Here is a 22,511-nt window from a genome sequence, read left to right on the forward strand (position 1 = left end):
CCTAGTGCTTGGGCACCTGCACCAAAACGAAAGTCCTGTCTCCTGGTTTTGTTCTGGCCCAGCACTGGCCATTATAAAGGGAACCAGCAAATGGAAGACTTCTGCCTCTTTCCCCACTACCATGTGACTCTGCCTTTCAAATAAAATCTAAAAAGTATTTTAAAGAAATGGAAAAAAGATCTCAGAACGTGGAGCGGGAGGAAGTTTTCGGTTTCGGGTATCTTGATTTGCGAGTATCTTGGGTCACAGAGCAAAATGGTTCTGACTGTGAATCACGGCGCTGCTCTGGAAAATGCTGCCTGACGACACTGCTGTGAGCACACAGCAGGCAGGCAATGAGCTATTTGTTAATTAACTTCTAGAAGCACAGGATTTAAATAGAGAAGCAAACTGAGAAATCATTTTGTCACACGTTCCATCCCATTAACTCAGCCTGTGTCAAAACATCTAAGCCCTCTCCGGGCCCAGCACACTTGGGCCTAACCTCAACTGGGCTTCAGGCCTTTCTTATCAGATGTTGAATTACTCACCAGGGAGGGCACACCTCAGGCTTTTCCCACTCCAATGCCAGGATGTGTGTTAACAGGAGAATCCAAGAAGGGTGACCAACTGTCCTACCTCCTTGCAGGCTCTGCATTAGCAGGGCCTGGATTCTAAGCATAGCGAAGCTGCAAACCCAGGGAGGCCCGTGGTACATGTGGGTGTTCCGACAGCTGGCCTCAGTACATGCCCCAACAAAAGATTGTGACAGAACCTTTGACGGGTCCAGGACACTGTCATGCTGTGTGGTGGACATCACCACTGCAATGTGACAAACAAGAGCGAACACAGCACAACAAAAACAAGGGGCGAGTGTTGTGGAACAGCCAGCTAACTGTCGCCTGCAATGCTGGCATCCCATATGAGTGCCAGTTTGAGTCCTGGCTGTTCCACTTCTCACCTAGCTCCTGCTTATGTGCCTGGGAAGGCAGTGGAGGATGGCCCAAGGACTTGGGCCTATGCACCCATGGGGGTGACCTCGATGAAGTTTCTGGCTTCTGCCTGGCCCAGCCCAGCCCAGCTCTCACCACTGTAGCTATTTAGGGAGTGAGAGAGTGAATGGACGATACCTCTCTCTCTGTCTCTTTTTCAAATGAATGTCTATAAAATAAGAAAAGAAAAACTGACAAGACAAAGACCTAACTGATAACAAACAGCAGTAGCAGCAGCCAAGTGCCAGATACAGACTCTCCTGCTCTTCAACGCAACCTTTCTTTGGTTACCGATGAATCCATCTGGAAAGAAAAGGACAAAAGCGACTTACTGTAAAAACATCATCGTCACCAAGCTCGGCTTCGTTATGGATGGTGGAAGATGAAGTCGTGGAGCCTAAGAAGACAAAGATGCAATAAAAAGTGTTTCCAAAGGGGTTAAGTCAAATCCTGTCATTTAAAAATGTGTTTTAATAAAACCACATTCCATTCCTCTCCCATGTGCATCACCAGCAGAAAAAAGTGATTTGGGAATGCAGTGCTCTTAGCTTAACCTTCTTTTATATTATTATTATTATTATTTTTCTTAAAGATTTATTTTATTTTTATTACAAAGTCAGATATACTGAGAGGAGGAGAGATAGAGAGGAAGTGGAGCCGCCAGGATTAGAACCAGCAGCCATATGGGATCAAGGTGAGGACCTTAGCCACTAGGCCACGCTGCCGAGCCCAGCTTAACCTTCTTGAATGGCACCTGCCAGGGTGCTCCTTAAACTGCCTCAGCCTGCTGCTGCTGTGTTCTCTGTCAGTGCCATCAGCTATGACACTGGCCAGCGAGGAAGCAGCACACAGGAGGCACCACAGGGAAGGAGAAGCGTGAGCTGGTGCCCTCCTTCGAGGGGCATGTATCATGTCTAGCCTCCCCAGAGAAAGCACAGAGCTGGGAAGGCCCATGTTAGATTTGCCAATATGTCCCTGTGTGACTGGATTCCCTCCCAGCTGGAGGCTTCCCATGGGCCAGCACCGAGTTCTGAGGAATTAGCTGTGCAATCAACCCCCATTCTGAATTTGGATGCCATGCTCTAAACGCCAGAGCGCAGGAGCGACTTTCCACAAGGATAATTATGAAAGGGACATTCTCTTGCATCACCACAGCATCCGTAAACCTTCCTTGTTGGAAAATCCAGCAAACTTCATCCTGGAATGAACTGCAAGTCGCTTTCCTCCCTATGAGCATGTCCTAATGTGTCAATCAACCTAACCCTTCAAAAGGAAGCCATATTTAAGTTTACATGAGTGAAGGATATGTGAAAAGTAAAATATATTCCCTTTTCTTTCTCTTTCTTGTGGCCAGGTGTTTTCAAACGTACATTTTGGGTTCCTGCACCACCTGGGAGACCACGGGGAAGCTCCTGGCTCCCAGCTTCAGATAGGCTCAGCTCCAGCCACTGCAGCCATTTCAGGGGTGAGCCAGTGGATGAAAAGATGTCTCTTTGTTCTTTCCCTCTCTCTTTCTGTGCTCTGGCCTTCAAGTTGAATGTATGAATCTTCAATAATCCCACAGGTCTCTCTGCAAGCCTACTAATGTGCAGGGTTTCCTCTAGTTTCTCAATTACTCCAGTCAATCAATGTTCAAGCAAGCTTGAGAAAGAACAGTTAGACAACTGTTTACAGAGGAAATAATCAAAAGTAGGACCATCAAATTTTACGTAAGACTTCGGTGATTAAGTACATGAATAGCAAACTTTTATCAGCAATACAGGAGTGATTTTATCTAAACATTGAAAAGCTATGTTTAAAAACTATATTTCAGGGTCCAACGTGATGGTTCAGTGGCTAAGACTTCATCTTGCATGCACCAGGATCCCATATGGGCGCCGGTTCTAATCCCGGCAGCTCCACTTCCCATCCAGCTTCCTACTTGTGGCCTGGAAAAGCAGTTGAGGACAGCCCAAAAAGCCTTGGGACCCTGCACCCGCGTGGGAGATCCGGAAAAGGCTCCAAGCTCTTGGCCTCAGACTGGCTCGGCTCCAGTTGCTGTGGCCACTTAGGGAGTGAAACAGCAGATGGAAGCTCTTTCTGTGAATCTGCTTTTCTGATAACTAAATAAATCATAAAAAACAAAAAACAGAACTTGCCACACAGGTCTTTTTGGCCATCTCATGGCTATAAATATTCACATTCCAGCTAGACTAGTCTTACTTCTGATGACAGTTACAAGACTTTTTTTTTTTAATTCCTTTAAGGTCTGTTTTTCTCTCTTATTAAGAAAATGACTTCTTAAAATTCAAATTCTGAATTTGGTATTAACGTGTCATGACAATAGTTTTTCTCCACCTGGCTTTGGCTACGTCATCTTTAACCTTTTGATCTGACAACCGAGTATGAAGTGAAGACACTGGGGGCTTGTACCTATGGACTCCAGCCACGCTTCCCACGAAAACTGACCACCAACTGGAGCTGGGCAGTGGCAGGCATGTCCTGAAAAGCTGAGCGCAGGAGGCGTGTGTGTGTGTGTGTGTGTGTGTGTGTGTGTGTGTGTTGGAACATCCTGGGCTTGCCTGAATTCCTTCTCTGCTTCTGAGCCATGGCAAACTAGACAGCTTTCTAAAAGACAAGATCTTATAACAGCTGTCAACAGACAGAACAAAGTGAAATTGGTCAAAACTTCATTTGCGTGGGAGCCCCAAATCTGTTCTTTCTTTAAAAAAAAAAAAAAAAAACAAAAAGAATCTACCATAAACCCCAGCTCCATTCCCCCATTTTGCTGCTCTAATGACCTCGGATATTTTGCAAGTTTTGGCACCTACTGACCTGATCCCCAAATCCCTGCCTTCAAGTAAGCCATAAACATAAGCTGGCAGCCAGCTGGGATCTGAAAGATCTGGGATGCTGTCACAGCCCCACTAAGAGTCCAGTACCTTCTATAAGGTCTTCGATTGCTTTCCTCACTCCCCTGTCAAAAGCTCGCGCATCAGCAGGGCTCTGGAAAGTGAGTCCAAATTTCCTATTATCGACTTTCCAATGATGAAACGTTGGGTTGGCTTTGGTGTAGACCAAGTCCTTTCTTACATAGCATTCCAGTACCACCTGCAGGATTGAAACACATAGGTTGGTTACTTGTGGAGCAGCCACAAAGGTGTCTGCGTACAGGAGTCTAATGGGCCCTCACAGATAGCACCTAACAGCACCACCCTCCGCCATGTCCTCTCCATCTGGGAGGGAACCGTCCTTCATGGGCCTTTGCCCTTGGCTCTGGGGAGCCCTACAGTGGGGCTGTCCTCCCTCAGGAGCCTCCTCTTCATCCTATTCCTTCTTCTTCCTGCCCCTGACTGGGAGCACTAGGCCGAGTCCCAGGATTTGTCTTTGCCTGCTCCTGTGTTACTGCCTTCCTAAGACCAATGGCTCTCAGTCTGTCCTCCGTGGGATCTCCAATTCAAAGAACTGGAAAACTTTTGCCACTAGTTTTCTCTATCTTCCCCGTAGCCAGCCATGCGAACCCCACTGTGTCCACTTCTCCTGGCTTGAAATCTTGAAGACATCTTGCCCTCCTCGGTGCTTCCTGACCTCTACACGATTCATCAGCAAGTCCATTTCATTTTTCCTTCAACATCTTTCCTGTCAACCTCATTTCAGGTGCGATCACCCTGATCTGATCTGGGCACCCATTAACTTATATTGGAGTTCCAGAGCCATCTTAATTTCTAACAATCTAGTTTCAAAACAAGCTTTTTAGGATACTATGTTGTACCTCTAGATGAACACTCCTTTTAAACACTCTTTTGACCAGGATCCTTGATCTTTTTGAGTATGAATAAGCCCTGAATTCATGGGATTATTAGGGGTAACACTCGTTTTACCATCAGATTCTAGTCTTGTATGGCTCAGCAGTCCTTCTTGTCACCTTTCTAACTCAGACCCTGCTTTCCTATTATTCTCTATTCAAAGTTTCGTGCCATTAGTCTCACCTCTCTAACTAGACTAGGAAGATTCAGGGACTATCATACAATAACTCTCTCTGTGACTAGCACAGTGCCACTGTTGGTAAAGATATCAGGGTTCAATTCAATACCACAGAATAAAAGTAGGATTGCAATCATACTGTAAACTATATTGTCAATATTCATACAGCTTCATGATTTTGCTAATTACCAAAAATACCATTATGTCCAATCATTCTGTAAATAGGATAGCTATTGAGATAGTGAGCAGTAAGTATACCACTTAACGTTAACTGTGATGGCAGTACCATGACACTGTAATATTCATAGAATTGAAAATCTGGGACCTTATGAGTTTAAATTATTTGAATCAAAGAGATAGACAATAAAGTAGGGACAGAAAGCTCCCATCCACTAATTCATCACCCAGAACTGGGCTGATAATTTAATCCTGGCTTCCCTATATGATGACAGGAACCTAATTACTTTCTGCACTGGCAAGAAGCTAGAATTGGGACTCAGAGCTGGGAATCAAAATCAGGCACCTTGAGATTAGCGGCTAAAGTCCTCGCCTTGAACACACCGGGATCCCATATGGGCTCCGGTTCTAATCCTGGCTGTCCCGCTTCCCATCCAGCTCCCTGCTTGTAGCCTGGGAAAGCAGTTGAGGATGGCCCAAAGCCTTGGGACTCTGCACCCGTGTGGGAGACCTGGAAGAGTCCTGGCTGCTGGCTTCGAATTGGCTCAGCTCTGGCTGTTGCTGTCACTTGGGGAGTGAATGAGTGGATGAAAGATCTTCCTCTCTGTCTCTCCTCCTCTCTGTATATTTGACTTTGGAAAAAAAAAAAAAAACCCTTAAAAAACAAATTTCAGCAGCTTGACATGGGATGCAGCTAAACACCTGCTCTGATTCTGCTAAGTTCTCATAGCTTTGCTCACACTTCAGCAAAGTTCCACATTTAATATATTAGAGTAAAAAAGAGTTAAATGCTGCCTAATAAATGTTCCCTAACTTGATAAATGAGGACAATATTCAAATTGGCACATGAAATAGCAGTACCAAGTAGCTAACTTCATTACATTGTATTGAAATAGGACAACAGCCCCCTCACACAATTCTATTTATGATTAAATTGCTTATTATGGCCATTTTCCCCTAAGAATAGTGCAATGATTAAATGTTAGCCCAGCCCCATTCCAAATTGGGGAAATCCAAATATCCAAGGCTTTAACTAACAAATGTTATCTATTTTAGAATTTAATAGTCTCAATTCAAAGTCTCAAAATAAACTTTTTGTAAAAACAAAGACTATTAGTTTCTCTTTATATTTAGGGTAGAAAGAAAATTAGGCTTTGCTTGACATTTTCCAACTTTAAAATTATTCTAAAGGTATATTGTCTTTAAAGTTTTGTCACCTAAATTAAGCGAGGGGCAGGGAAAGAAGATACTACCACTTTATGCTCTGTTGAGTAAAATAGCATCATCATGGATCTAAATTTAACAATAAAGATGAAAAAGTTGGGAGACCTCAATCTTCCAAACCCTCTGGGCAGCTTTGGGGCACACTAGTAGGCATTATCTTGAAACCCAATAAAGGCTTCAAAAAATATCTTCTAAAACAAGATTATGAGGAGATCATACTCTTGTTGGATGTTCTTAAAAAACAATACAAAAAATACATACTGCAAAAGATTTAAGTAATTTAGATGAGCTAGCTCTACTGTGGCTCATTTCTCCCTTCCTACCCCGTGGTGGGTCAACATGGTGGGTGCAGCTCCATTTCCCTCTGCAGTCCCTTTAAGTCTGTGTGTTTCAATATAGCCATACCTATATACTGTCTTGCATCTTGCCTTTTATTTTCCCTGAAAACATGGGAAGGTGACAAGGCCTCTGTCCAATGGTTGCATAATACTCCTTCGTGTAGATGTAACAGTTTCAGTCAACCACTCCCTACACATGGACGGTCATTCACACGGTACTTCAGTTTACGCCTCACATGAATAGTTTTTGAAGCTTGGTCTGTGGGCTCTTGGGAGCCTTCCACACTCCCAGGCTCTTTGAGAGTCCAGGACAGGAAGAGGACCTTCATGATCCTAACAAGTCATCCTTGCCTTCTTCCCTGTGGGAACAGAGGGACGGTGCGGGAGCACACTGTGCTGTAGCAGGCAGTCTAGGGACCACGGGGCTGCACTGACACCTTATTCTTGACTGTGACACGTCTCAATAAAAATGTCAGCTTCACTGAGCACTGTCCTTGAGGAAGCAGTGACCACCATTGTGTCTTGACCCTCCAGTACACACCTTTTATTTCGTGTGACAAAAGGGAAGTATACACAACTGATTTTCACACCTGCTCTGCACAATCGCACTGCTGGAAAGGAAGAGTATTTCCAACAGCCTTTACTTTTCTGGTGCATGAGTAAGGCAGGCAACTGTCACAAGGAGAGGACTCCTGTGGCAGCTCAGCTACATGCTCTTTCTCAAGAATCGTCATTTTTATTTGAAGGATGAGTGACAGACCAGCTAGGGATATTTAGACTTGAACATTTTGGCAGATATTTCTTTTTTCTTTAAGATTTATTTTCTATTGGAAATGCAGATTTACAGAGAGAAGGAGAGACAGAGAGAAGCATCCTTCATCCACTGGGCCACTCCCCAAGTTGTGGCAACAACCAGCGCTGAGCTGATTAGAAGCCAGGAGCCTCCTCCAGGTCTCCCACTCAGGTGCATGGTCTGGAAGCTGTCCTCTGCTGCTTTCCCAGGCCACAAGCAGGGAGGTGGATGGGGAGTGGAATAACTGGGACACAAACCAGCGCCCATATGGGACTCCAGCATGTGTAAGGCAAAGATTTAGCCATTAAGCCACTGTGCTAGGCTCCTGGCAGAGATTTATCAATGAACCAAGTGAACTTGTCATTTCAAGGAAAACAGGTGAAGTATTGTTTGGCAACAATAAAATAAAATTTTCAAAGGAAAATGAGAATTGTGGACAGCTTCCCCATACTTAAAGACTTGCCTAATGAGATCAGAGGTGATAATTTAAAAATGTGACTTTTGGGGTTAGTGCTGTGGGATGAGCAGGTTAAGCCACCTTCTGCAACGCTGGCATTCTCTATGGGCACCAGTTTGAGACTCAGTTAAGCCACTTCAATGCAGCTCCCTGCTAATGTGCCTGGGAAAGCAGCAAAACATGGCCCAAGCCAATGGGCCCCTGCCCCCGTGTGGGAGACCTAGAGGAAGTTCCAGGCTCCTGGTTTTGGATTGGTCTGGCTCTGCCTGTTGCAGCCACCAGGGAATGAACCAATGCATGCAAGAACTCTCTTCCTCTCTTTCTGTAACTCTGCCTTTCAAATAAATAATCTTAAGAAAAAAAGAAAAAAAAAAAAAGAAGAAATGTGAGTTTTTGACACTGTAGAATGAAATGTGTCAACATTTGTAAGACGTGCTTAACTTGGTAAACCATTATTTTCCAGATGACTAATACATAATGTTATAAAATCAGTCATGAGTGAAAGCTCTACTCAAAGTGAAAGATGAACCAGGAAATTTTAATGTAACAGAGTATGAAGAGTTCACGGTCTGGCTTTAGACTCAACATGTAAGAAAGTACTTTAGGTTCAGTTCTGTTGTAGGATCAAATAATTATAATAATCATTTGAAAAGCTATCAATATTTCTCCTTCTTCCAATTACTTATGGGATTATACCTGGTGTTTTTTCATCATCCAGAACAACCATTAAAAACTCGAGTACATTTTCCATATCTATTAGATGTTAGAATTCAGCTGTTTGCTATGAAATAAAACATTTAAATAATTTCCAAAAGTGAGAAACCAAACAATTCTTCTCATTAACTATTTTGGTTTTGAAAAAATCATATAGCTATTTCCATTAAACTGTCGTTTATAGTAACAGTACTGTCTTCACTTCCCTTTAATTTCTAATGTAGTAAATATTGATATGTTTTTAAGAGTATATAAGGGGATCCTGAGACAGGAAATGTTTAAGAACTGCTGCTATCCATAAATCTTTCTGAACAGAGGTGCTTCACAAAGCTCACAGAAGTGGAATTAGAAGACAAGTTAATTTTGGTGCAAAAAATTTTGAGGGGAAGGCATCCCACGCCAGAGAACCTGGTTCAAGTCCCTACTCCTCTGCTTCCAATCCGGTTTCCTGCTAATGCACCTTGGGGGGCAGCAGCTGATGCTCAAGTGCTTAGATCCCTGCCACCATTGTGAGAAGATTCCGATGGAGTTCCAGGCACCTAACTTTGGCCTGGCCCATCCTGAGCTGTTGCAGGTATTTGGGGAGTGAACCAGCAGATGCATGCTCCCATTTCCCCTTCTTTCTCTGTCACTTTGTCTTTCAAACAAACAAATTCTCAAATAATCCAACGTTACAATGTTATTTGATTATACATTTTTCCCATGAATTTTTTTTTTTTTTAAAAGATGTTTATTGTTATTGGAAAGCCGGATATACAGACAGGAGGAGAGACAGAGAGGAAGATCTTCCGTCCAATGATTCACTCCCCAAGTGAGCCGCAACGGGCCGGTACGCGCCAATCCGATGCCGGGAATCTGGAACCTCTTCCGGGTCTCCCACACGGGTGCAGGGTCCCAAAGCTTTGGGTCGTCCTCAACTGCTTTCCCAGGCCACAAGCAGGGAGCTGGATGGGAAGTGGAGCTGCCGGGATTAGAACCAGCGCCCATATGGGATCCCGGGGCTTTCAAGGCGAGGACTTTAGCCGCTAGGCCATGCCGCCGGGCCCTTTCCCATGAATTTTATGAAGAACCTCTGCTACAAATGAATTTCACGGGTTAGTGTTTCTGGATATGAACTGTTAAGTTAAAGGTACAGACATTCAAACAGAAAATCCTGCCAAACTGTCCTTCAAAGCGAGTTTTATAATCTCCAAGTCCCACCCAGTGTAACATGAGAAATCTCACTGCCCTACAGGTAGGCAGGGGCCAAATGACCCATCTGCTGGAGGTGAACCTGCTAGATGTTGTGCTTAATCTTCCTAAGGCGATTCCTTGCAGGATTTCAGGAGTAAGCTCCTACAATCCACCAAATGTCAAAGTCAACTCAGAACCTCTTGAGTCACACACGATTTCTCAGGAAAGCTTGACAGTCCCCACCTAATCAAAAATCACCTGAATGTCTACCTGTGAATGCAGTCCAGGCTTCCTCCACACAAACCATGGCAGCTCACAGGCCTCAGCATATAATGAAAACATAACAGTCCCAACAAGGTGCCGAATCCCAGGCCTAAGCTACACCAGAAAAAACACAGACAACTCTGTGCTGTCAGACAGGGTTCTTCAAATCCACACTGGAATACTGAGCACTCCCACCCCTGTCACTCAGTATTTCCTAAAAATGGGTCATTTCATTTTTGGGGAGAGGTGGGAGGAAGAGTGTCTTCCCTCAACAACCTGACTCCTATGCAAGACCTCCCTACAAGCTCATTCCCTTCCAAGGGGAGAAGCATTACATTTAGGAGGCCAAAGAGGGACTCATCCTATTGCCAAAGGTGTGTGTATGACAGATAGAGTGTGTGTGTATGAGAGAGAGACAGAGAGAGACACACAGAGAGAGAAACAAGCAAAGTGACGAACGGAAAGATGCAGCTGGGTAGATAGGGATGTCACTGAAGTACTAGTGAGCTCTGATCATATCAACTCAAAAATTAAAACAGGTACAAGAAAAAATCCCTCATCCAAGGGCTAAAGCTGACTTGTGCATGTGTGACCCTGCTACATGTTTGGGTACAGACAGTGTCAAATACTGGTTCCAGGCCCCCAAAATGAGTCACCAAGACCAAAGCATCTTTCTGAATCTTAATTTCAATCATAATTCTGAAGGTTACTATAAGTACAGCAGGAATGACACATAGTTAGTACATGGTAAATGCTAGAGAAACAGGTAGTCATTTTACTTTGTATTGGTAATGTGGCTACAAGGTCCTTATTACAAAAATGTTATAAATGAGAATGTCTTCACTGTTTGACTATGAATGGGAATTTCATGCACAGACATTAAGATTAGCTATTTTCTCCCTCTAAATTTCCAGAAATGACTCAAGTATGAATCAGCATTTCTGCTAATTCTTATGTATCACTCGCAAGTTGTACTTAGCTATTTTGTAGCTTTTTAAACTACAATGAATGATTGTGACTACAAATGTACATGTGACACACTGTGGGTCTCAGAGGTGACACCAACATCTTCGGCCCTTTCGCAATATCTGTGAGATCCTGTACAACCCTGCATGTTCCGACCCATCTGGTGGCTTCTGAGCGCACACTCAATGCTCTAATAAAAATGGGATAATGCTCACCCACATTTGTGGCCACTAATTTCAAACAACTTTGGACATGTAAGTTTTCTTTTTTCTATCCAGATTCCCTCATGACAAAGAACTGGGCAAGCCAAGCCCTTGCTGATTGTAGGTTATAGATGCCCAGCCCTTCTACCCTTGGAGATCATGATTACATCCCAAACAATGTATTCATAAAAATGTGTAATTATTTCTAGAAAGACAACAGCACTACTTTCCATTACTTCCTTTTCCAGAACATTTTTTTTTCATTATCTTATGAGACAATAGCTACGGTGTCTTTCAGGTAAATATTTATTAACAAATAGCCAAATGTCAGAGGACAGCTTGCCTTTGAATTTTACCATTCATGATCCAAACCTCAATGGTATGCTCCTTGAGTAAACCCTACTTTGCGATTCAAGAAATGTGATTCATAATGAAGAGTATAGTTCAGCTGTGAATACCTTCAATGACGGACACCTCGGTCAATGGAATACTCATAAGCATTTGAGTTTTCCTGGAAAAGGAGGGCTGTGTTTTGCAAATTTGGCACTAGCTCCTGGGTTCCAATTTTTGAAGTTTAAACAAGAGTTTGAAGTAAGGAAAGGGAAGCGGGGGGAACAAAAGAAAACATAGTAGGAGAGAACTGCAATCTAACATAGGCAAGTCAGTCATTGCTAATGCAATGCCCACGCGCGCTGTGTCTACCATTACCAGCTTGTCTTTCTGCCGTTCACCATGGATGAGAAAGCCGCTTCGTCCACTGCCTTCGGGGTGCATGACCTTACACACCCCGACGCGACTGATCCCGCCTCCTTCCTGTGGGAACCATCCCCCGCTGGAGTCATCTCTGGTCATAACCACAGCCTTGACACGCACAATATAGCTGTCACTAAAACGACAACAACAAGAAGAACGGGGCATGACAATGGTCTGGTAGCTGCGGAATACGGTTCACAAAGCAACAAGACCCCCCAGCTAGCACTTTTATGGACGTGTCCAGAGAAAACCTAGGTCACGCAGCAACCATGGATGGTGAGCCATCTCAAATTTCTAGGGCTTCAACAACAACAAAAAAATTACATTCAATATAAAAGTACAGTTTTTTTTAAAAAGATAACTAGTAACAAAAATTTGAAGATGTATGCATAGTACATTCTTTATACTTGATGTTTTGAAAATGAAATGAGCTGATCCCTATAACTGGGTGTCTGTAAGCTGGAAGACAAATCTTTACAGCATTATAGTTTCAAATTTTAAACTTATAGTGATGACCGAATTTTAATACTTTTTAAAGTTAATAATCTTAACATAGGAATGATTATCTTCTTTAAGTCACAAATTCATCAGGTACTTGTTTATATAAGGTGGCAAATATTTCAATTCAATAACTTTTTACATAACTGTAGCCTTCTGTTTATGGCTTTTTTTTCCAGTCTAAAAACTTGAATTTTGCAATAAGTTCTTTTGTACTTGTGCCAAAAATCTTTTCTCCTCCAGAGACCAACTCTAGCTTCTTTTCATTCTTCATCACTTTTGAGGGAAATTTATTTGGATTTTCAGCAAGACCATTAAATTCTCACTTGCTGTTTTCTTTCTTGAGACAGGATTTTTTTTTTTTTAACTTAAACAGCTATTCACAGCTTGTATGCACCAGGCACTGTGCCAGACCCCAGGGTAACAAAGACACGGAGGAACACGGAATCCTCCTGTCCTTCAGCCCAGTGCCCAGAGCCTGCCCAGTGTAACTGGCCTGGGGTCATGGAGACAAGTCCCTCTGTCCCACATCCCTGTTTACCCCACTTACTGCTCAACTCCCCTTGTACTGTGAAGCTTAACTCAAGGTCCCATCACTTTCCCATTCTCATCTCTACCCCTTTTATTTGCTGGTTTTTTTTTTTTTTTTTTTTTAGATTTATTAATTTTCTTGAAAGAGAAGGAGAGACATGCTTCTGGTTCATTTCCGAAATGGCCACAACAACCAGAGTTGGGTTGGTCTGAAGCCAGGAGTCAGGAGCCAGAAGCTTCTTCCGGGTCTCCCACATAGGTTCAGGGAGTCCAAGGACTTCAGGCCGTCCTCCACTGCTTTCCCACACCCATATTAGCAGGGAGCTGGGTGGAAATAGAGCAGCCAGGATTTAACTCAAACTCAGTGCATATGGATACTGGTACTACAGATGGTGCCTGTAACTGCTATGCAACAGCACCGGCCCTCCTCTATTACTTTTATTTGTCAACTTTAAACACAACTAGTAACTTAAAGAATTATTTACTTGAGAGAGAGAGAGAGGAGATAGGAGGGCATACTGAAGCCATCCATCTTGTGGCATACTTTCCCAATACCCTCAACAGCTAGGGCTGGACCAGGCCACAGCTGGGAGCCTGAAATTTCTTCTGGGGCTCCCATGTGTATGGTAAGGACCCAAGTACTTGAACTGTATCATGTTGCCTCCTATGCCATGTATTAGCAGAAAGCTGGATGGGAAACACAGTGGGGACTTGACTCTAGAAACTCTTGTGCCAAATGCCAACCCCAATTCCCTTTTGTTCCTGAAGTTGTAGTACAACATACATAACATACATAAATAAAATTTGCCATTTCTCTTGGGTGACATTAAGTACCTTCACACTGTTACTCAATAACCACCAATATCCATCCCCAGAGCTTTGTCCCATTGTCCCAAATTGATGCACTCATATTCTATGTTCACCTCCCAATTCCTTCCGCATGCCACCTCAGCCCCTAGGAACCAGCATTCTACTGTCTGTTCCCAGGAACTGCACTGCTCTAAGGACCTCACATAATATTCTTTCGTTCTCTTAGCCTAAATGAAAGGTGGTTCTTAGCTGGGCTTCTGTGGCCCATTCGTCACAGGATGCTCTTTCTCCCATTTTGCTCCCACCAGATGAGATGTGGATTGGGACACTTACTGTGGCTTCAGACTACTCATCATCCTTCCAGTTTAAATCCATACACCAGACAGCGTATTCCACTACCATTCCTCAATGTTCTACCAAAGACCACCAGGTCATTTCCTCTCCTTGCTTAAAGACCGAAGCTACTGGGCTCATTGTCGTCCAAGCTCTGTACCAGTCGCTGCTATGATTCTTGCTCATTTCATTACTGGCTTTGAGGATCCTTCCAATTCCTTAGCCACTCAATTTCTGCAACTTTTCCCTTCCAATGCCCTTAACACCTCATCATAGCTACCCATGACTGGATCACTCCTTGATCTAGTCATTACTAACATCTATACCATGTCCATACCCAATTGTAAGCATCTTGCTCTGTAACCATCACCTTCTAACTCTGCAAAGTTCTCTCCAGACCCCAGAAATCTTCTTCCCCCACTGGTGCCCACAACCCTGCTTATCCTGCTCCCTGTAGGTCCTGTGCCCTCACTTGATATTCTATTCCATTTAAATTCCATGGTCTATCATGGCACTCCTTTGCCTTCTCTTTCCTCACTGTAACTGCCTGGAACAATCCAACCAACTAAATTCTACCATCTGTCTACCTTTTCCACCCAGGCTGCTGAACACGTAGAGGCGGAAAAAGTCCAACTCTACTACGTTCCTAGGCCTTCTCTTAAAATTCATAACCACTCATCTCAAGTGAGTCGTTCGGTGCTGCACGGCATCCTGCTACAGTTCCCCAATCTGTTCCCAAGAAGACAATTTTGCATGGACTCCCACCTTGCTCTTAGATAATGGAATAAGACACAATGCATGAAGACCTTGGATCCTCACCTAGCACCACGCCTCTCCTTCATGCAGTGCCCTCCCCTTCTTTGCGCCTTTCCTTCATTTACAATCCAAACTAGAGCCAACTCTTCCTCTTAAACACAAGGTATGTGTGTGTGGTGGGGAGGGGGACTTTTAAAAGTTCATGGAAAATGTGTACTATAAAAAAAAAAAAGAACTTTTTGCACTAAAAACAAACTTTTGAAAAAAGATTTTATTATTATTATTATTATTATTTTGGAGGAGAGACAGAGAGGAAGATCTTCAGTCCGATGATTCACTCCCCAAGTGACCACAATCAATGGCTGGAGCTGAGCCGAACTGAAACCAGGAGCCTGGAGTCTCTTCTGGGTCTCCCACAAGGGTGGCAGGGCCCCAAGGCTTTGGGCCATCCTCGACTGCTTTCTCAGGCCACAGCAAGGAGTTGGATGAGCTGCCAGGATTAGAATCGGTGCCCACCCGGCACGTGGAAGGCAAGGACTTTAACCACTAGGCTACTGTGCTGGGCCCCTAAAAACAAACTTTTAAATCCATTTTTCCAAAGTTCTTGAGAAATGCACAGCCAATCCCACTAAGCTTCTTCCCTGGGGCTCAAGCCACTGGAGACCTCAACCTATGTGATTCTCTGCTTGGATGTCTAACACGCATCTCAAACCAACATGCACTGGATTGGGCTCCTCTTTCCCAGTCCCTTCCTAACACAGCCAGAGTTCACCTCTGGCCACCTTCACAGACACTGCCTGGATCCTTGCAGTCACCACCTTCCACGGAGATCACTGCAGCAGCCTTTGGATTGGCCTCCTCTCTTCCACAGTGGCTCACTTGTCCCGAAACCCGACAGGTGAGATCACGACACTCTCCTCCAACAATCCTCCAGGAGTTTTCTGTATTACTCTGAGTCAAAGCCTCTATCTGGCCCGCATCCTATTCTTGTCCTTTGCATTCGTTGTACTTTGGTCCCTAGGGCCAAAGTTTCACTGCCCTCCATGCTAAGCACCTGCCTTCCTCAGGGCCTTTGACTTCGGTGATTTCTTGTCCTTAAAATCCTATTTCTTGCCCTTGTCTCCATACACCAACGAGGCTCATTCCCTTACTCTATGCAGAGCTCTGCCCGAGGTCCCTCTACCAGAGAATACGTCCCATCCCTTCTTCACGCTGTGGCACTCTGCGTCTCTTAGAAATCTCAACAGCCTTTTCCTGGAACTGGATGTTGGCCCTGGAGGATTAAAGACTCCATAAAAGCAGGAAAATGGTGTTTGATGTTCACCATAGTATGTATCCCTAGAGTCTAACATAGTCCTTGACGCATAATACAGTGTGAATGAAATGGTTAAATACACAGCACAACATAAAGGCTTAAAAATTTATTTGTAGCTAATAGAATCCCTGTTTTTATGTTTAAAGTGCTCAATAGTCATTTGCTTCTGAACCACACAGCTTAATTGGGATAGCTGTGAAGGTTCTCTTTTCATTAACAGGAAAATTGAATGAAAACCTCAGCCTGCACAAGCACACCCATCAATAATCCAATCATTACGGCCCCCTGTGCGTGTTCCCTGAACTCCTAGGAGTTAGTCACGAATAGCTGATAGCATTTGTTTAGATCGTTGCATACAAACAGTTCCAGAGAACGATCATCCAATTTATTCCAGAAAAACCAAGGGCTTTCAGGATGTGTAATTTTCCAAACTGTGTCCCGGGCAGTTCTCCGGGCTCATCTCCACAGGAAATGGCCAAGGTGAGGACTTATACCCAAGACACCTCTTGTGAGAACACGCGTTAACTCGCCTCCTGTGCAGCTGTGTGCACGTCTCCCGTCCTTGAGGGAATTAAGTAAACATGAAAAGGGGAAGTTTGCATTACTTAGGTTAGCGCCACAAACTTATTTCCAAAACCTGCCCCCACCCCTCTCTGTTCACTAGGGCCCCTGCTGGCGTTCTGGTCTGCGGCTTCTCCTTCCAGTCTGATTCCTGAGCACACAGGCGCCTCAGTGCTGGGGTGTGTGTGGGGTGGGGGACTCAAGAGAGAAAGGCTGGGAGTGCAGAAGCCCCCTCCGGCAGTGACAGCCCCTCCAGCCAGTGCTATGCACTGAGTGTTACTAGGATGTCCGGGTCGTCCAGCTGCAATGGCCCCATGCCAGCTGCTTCTTATCTGCACCGTATTTACGTTACTCAGGCATGTCATCCTGCCCAGAACCGAAATGCCAATGAACGCTACCAGCAGAAAGGTAGAAGGAGGAAAGCTCCCTTCCCACCTTCCCTCCCCCACTTTCTGGAAAGAATCAAACAACATCTGCTTAAAACAGATGCATGGGTGGGGTGAGGCGACAAAGCAGGAAGGGCAGGGCAAGTTCGTTGTTTAAATGTGTACAAGCAAAATGCTGCTGGTATGTCTCAGAAAACAATTCCAAGACATGCTAAACACTGTCAAAAATAACAAACCGGGACAATTTTAAAAAGGCTTCTGAAATCATAAACTGCTGTCCCAGTGGTGAGGCCCTGGTAAAACTCCTGACAAGGACACGCACACCAGTTCCACAGAGCTGCAGGAGCTGAACTGGAGCCGAGCACTTCCCATCAGTGCCATCATAGATGGTGTCTGACTACTTGCCATTCCAACAGGACCATATTCTCTAGGTCTGCCATGGGTGAAACCGGCTGGAATGGGGGAATCTTCCATTTTTAATGAAGTTTCTTGAAGGAAAAAACCCTGTGTTTTAGAGCCCGCTGTGTTCCTGAGACGGCACTATAAACAGATGAGGCAGGTAGCAGCCAACGGCCACACAGGAAGGCAAAAAGAACAATTTCAAAGCAGCAAGTAGCGCTGCTAAACAGAAAGTCTAACTCTCAGTTTAAGCTTTCTCTACATTTCAAGCAGGCTGGGGGATGGGTGTTGACCTAGTGATGAACATACTGATTGGGATGTGTCTCCTTCTGGAGTGGAGGGTTCAAGTCTGAATCCTGGTTCCATGGTCAGCTTTCTGCTGGGCACCACAACCTGGGAGGCAGCAAGGAATGGCTCAAGTGCTTAGGTTTGTTTTGGTTCCGGCCACCCACATGGGAGACTCAAGGATTGAATTCCTGGCTTTGGCCTGGCCCACCCCCAGCTGTTGTGGGGCATCTGGGGCAGTGAAGCAGTGTAAGGAAGCATTTTCTTTGTCTCTGCCTCTCAGATAAATACATTAAAATGAAGCAAAAGGAAACAACAGAAAGTAGTGGGCCTCACCTGGGCTGAAAGTACACAAGGGACTGCAGGATGCAGTGACAGACAGCACCATGCCACCTGAAGAACATGTTTCCCACGCGGGGAATTCTGACCTGCTCATCAAAGGAAGAATCCTATTTCTGAGTTTCAGTTTCTTCCTCTGTAGCATGAAGAAAGAAATGGACCTTGTTCTTTAAAAGCAGTAATGGGGCAGGTGTTTGACGCAGCAGGTAAAACCCACCTGGATTCCAGTCCTGGCTGGGAGCAGGTGGTGGCTCCAGTGATTCGGTCCCCAAGGTCACCATGTGAGAGACTCAAGAATGAGTTTTGTGCTCCCGACTTTGTCCTGGCCCAGCCCCAGCTATTGCAGGCTTTTGCAGAATGAACCAGTGGATGTAAAATCTGTCTCTCCAATAAATAAATGAAGATAGAGTGATCAATCAAGCAGATGCCAAAGTTAGAGAGGTTTGAGCCCTTGTAGCCTCAGACTACACACAGGTTCTCTGCACACCAGCTTCCCGGTCTCTGAGGAGTGGGTTTCTAGAATACCTGCCCTTCTCAGCTACCCCGAATGGAGGGACAGAGAAAAACTCCTGGGCTCTTGATAGTAGAACATCTGAAACAGACCTCTGGCCACTACCGGTGGAAGTCAAGTTTACAAAGGGCAGCTTTGCAGGTACAATGTGCACCCACACCTGCAGCGGAGAATTCTGCCTGCCATCTGGGAGGAGGTTCCTTCCCCTCCCCTGGGGTGTCTTTTAGGGACGGAGACTGAGACTTTAATATCTGCCATAAATACTTCACCCCCTGTGTCTCACCTTCCAAGGGCCCTTCTCTGATTATACAGCTCTTTTATCACTGTATTAGGCTAAACATGGGACTCACTTCCTCCCCTCTTCCCCACTTTAGCAGACCTGGAGAGGGATTAGGTGAGATTCCAGTTTCTCTAGCCCAATTCCCAGACTCCAGTTGAATGAAATACAACACTGCCCTCCACCTGGAAAGCCAGGCACGGCACCTCGTTCTAATCACATACACCCTTGCCCGATTTTCCTTGTGCCCGTAATTGACACAGGCTCTGTGATTTCATCAAATCTTGTATGCATGAAATATATGTGAATATGAAATACATATATATGCCTGGCGATCATAACAATCAATGAAGATTTCAGTAGTTAAATGTGTAGAGAAGGGCCCAGTGTGGGAGCCTAGTGGCCAAAGTTCTCGTCTTGCACGCACCGGGATCCCATATGGACACCAGTTCTAATCCCGACCGCCCTGCTTCCCATCCAGCTCCCTGCTTGTGGCCTGGGAAAGCAGTCAAGAACGGCTCAAAGCCTTGCAACCCTGCACCCATGTGGGAGAGACCTGGAGGAAGTTTCTGGCTCCTGAATTCGGATGAGCTCAGCTCCGGCCATTCCGGCCACTGCGGCCACTTGCGGAGTGAATCAACAGATGGAAAATCTTCCTCTCTGTCTCTCCCCCTCCCAGTATTTCTGACTTGCCAATAAACAAACAAGAAACAAACAAAAATTTTAAAAATGTGTAGAGAAGCTAAAGACGCTAGTTACATTCTCTTGGATTTGATGGAGGTCTTGGGGGGTACTCGTTGTAACAATCAAATATTTAAGAATTTTTCAATGCATCGTCCAGGATTTAGGGATGTATTTTGAACTTCTTGGGCAAGATGACTGATCCAATCTGAAGTTTTCAGCACAGCCCCTAAGAGACAGAGCATCAGCTTTGCATGCCTAATGTGGCAGGAAAGGTGGTCTCTGAAATAACTACCAAAATGTGCACCACACATGTGGCTGGGCGGGCCGCTACAGAAACCATCTAAGGAAAGCCCACAGGGTCTCCTGCTAGGCTTGACTGCAAAGACACCAGATGTGGAGGCACGAGCTCTCACAGTACTAGGAAGAAAGGTTCCGAGCAATAAACACTGGCTGCCAAGAAGGCTGGTTTGCATGACTTCTAAGTCCGGGAAGTACAAAAGTGGGCTAAGATCCCCTGGGAAAAAGGCTGCCCCGCAGTTGTTTAACATCAGTGAAGTCAGCCCTGCCTCCTCCCTGTATATGTTAGTTAAACAATCGGTGAACTTGAACAGGTACTGATGCTTTAACCTGAACTCACCGGTGCCGGGCAAGATGCTGACAAACAGATTTACCAACAGAAGAAAACAGGCTCATCAATCTTCCTGGAACCCAGCCCGCCTGGGACACCCCACAAGGGCCCTCCTCCTCGCCCAGAGGATCGCAACCCAGGGTGGCTATGTTTTAGGTATTTATTTTTAATGGTATGGAATGAGTTCAGGAGCGGAACCATGGTGTGGTACAATGAAAGCTAAAAGGTGTGTGTACATGTTGCGGCAGGGTGGTGTTGGGTCCTTGCTTTACAATGACTGGCGAGCTTACCCTCATGCGTGAATCATTGAGTCTAAAACCCAAGCGTCCTACTCAAACTGTAGAGCCCCAAACCGTGGTTATGGTGATGGTGGTGTGGCGTGTGTGGGTGTGAACAGGTTTTTCTCCTTCATGGGGTTTAGCTCAGTTGCTATCTATGCATGAAGCCACTAGAAAATGTTTTTGAGATTCCCCACCCCGGTCCCCTGCCACCACCCTGTAGCATTGTACCAGCGGGCTCTGTAAAGCCATTTAATCCCCCATGTCCCAGCTCCAGCCCGAGAGGGGGTGGTGGGGGCATGCCTATCCTCGCATGCCTCTGATAAGCCAGCATCTTTATTGTTGATGCTACCTAGCTACACAGAAGCATATAAATAAATCTACTCACCCACACACTACGCTCTGGTGCACACATCAGAAGGGGCCATTTTCTCTCTTATCATGAAAGACACTACTAGCATATTTAAAATGATTGATTATTAAATGTAGTAACTTACCAATCATTCTTCAGAATCAATCCTAAGAAGTCAAGAGTATTATTAGACCTGAGCCTCTAGTATTTTTATTTTCCTGTTGAAATTTTACTGCAAAAATACTATGCTTATAGGTTAGTGGTTCCTGATTCAAATTACAGACCTTGCTTAGCATATAGTGTTGATTCAGAATGCTTTGTATATCTTTCATATTTTCCTTTAAATCTCGTCTTATTGTACACACAATGCCAATCTCCAGGTGCCTTCAGGTCACAAGGGTCAGAGCAGCATTTGTACTGCTCATTCTGGCACATTCTTTGCAGCCACCCCGTAACTCTGGTACCCACCCTGGGTATGGAGGGGATGCTCTGCTGGGCTGTCCTAGGCCTGGGCTACCAGGACCACTCATCACTCTGACATCTCTTTCCCTCCCTCCCGATCTCTTTGCTGCTATGTCCTGTGAGCCGCAATGGCCAAGAAAAGGAAAGGAAGCAGACACAAGGGAAAAAAGATCAGGATTGGAACCTAAACTGTAAAATCTGCATAGGCTTAAGAAGCCTTGGTAGGAACAGCTGGGACAACACCAGCAAGCTACAAGGGATCCTCACACATCCCCCAGCCAAAGAGCCCTGAGGGACATCTCAGGTGAGCTCAAAACACCTGCTGGGTTTGGGGCAAGCCAAGCTTCTGGTGGCTCCAAAAGCCCCGAGAAGGAACTCTAACTTGAGAGGCAAATCTGCCCAGACTACAAGGGAAGGTGGTGATGTCCCTGGCCTGGCAATGCCCATGAAATGCTGGCTTCCAAGATTCTTCTGCAGAAGACTTAACACAGCTCTAACAGAACTAATAGACCCATTCCATGGGGCTGTATTTAGAACACAATTCTTTCTTTACCCTCTAAGCAACTCCTGTAGTTTGAACAAGCATAAATCTTACATGGGAAAACTCAGCTGAATTCTACCTGGATTGTTCTCACTCCTTCTCATTTCTCATACTCAACATCCCCAAATAACTATTTATAATCAGAATTTAAAAAACCACTTGGTAACTGCAATGTTAGGTTGATTGTGATACTTCTGGTCGCTGTCTACCTAGACATGATGAACCACTAATTAACTTTACATGATTTCTTCATGCCTGGGATGTTCTGATGGCTTCACATTTGGGCTCTTCTGATGCGAAGTTAGGAAATGTATTTATGTTTGCTCCACGGTGTGTGTGTATGCGTGTGTGTGTGTGTGCGCGCGCACATGCACACACTAGCTTAAATGGTTCTCTTTCCAAATCTGGGCCAGGATCAAGGTCCTCCAGGGCCTGCCGTTTCCATCTGTAGAACTAATCTCATCCAGGAAGAGTCCTCCGTACGGGATTTAGATTCCCTCGCAAATGCCTCTGCTGACAACCAATGCTCCTCCCCAGATGGCCTGTGACCGCCCACTGAACCACAGGGG

General features: G+C 45.0%; 1 protein-coding gene across 2 annotated transcripts in view; it reads right to left on the reverse strand.

Annotated features, from left to right (window-relative positions):
- SPRED2 (sprouty related EVH1 domain containing 2) overlaps positions 1 to 22,511 on the reverse strand; it is a 121,585-nt gene that overhangs the window by 21,664 nt on the left and 77,410 nt on the right. For both annotated transcript variants that reach the window (XM_004580089.2, XM_058667892.1), the window contains exons 2-4: positions 11,952 to 12,129; positions 3,893 to 4,061; positions 1,304 to 1,368 (exon numbers count right to left, since the gene is read on the reverse strand). In XM_004580089.2, the coding sequence (XP_004580146.1) occupies positions 1,304 to 1,368; positions 3,893 to 4,061; positions 11,952 to 12,129 (412 nt within the window). The remainder of the gene's footprint in view (positions 1 to 1,303; positions 1,369 to 3,892; positions 4,062 to 11,951; positions 12,130 to 22,511) is intronic.

The sequence above is a fragment of the Ochotona princeps genome, chromosome 8 (assembly GCF_030435755.1).
Source record: "Ochotona princeps isolate mOchPri1 chromosome 8, mOchPri1.hap1, whole genome shotgun sequence".
Taxonomy (NCBI): Eukaryota; Metazoa; Chordata; class Mammalia; order Lagomorpha; family Ochotonidae; genus Ochotona; species Ochotona princeps.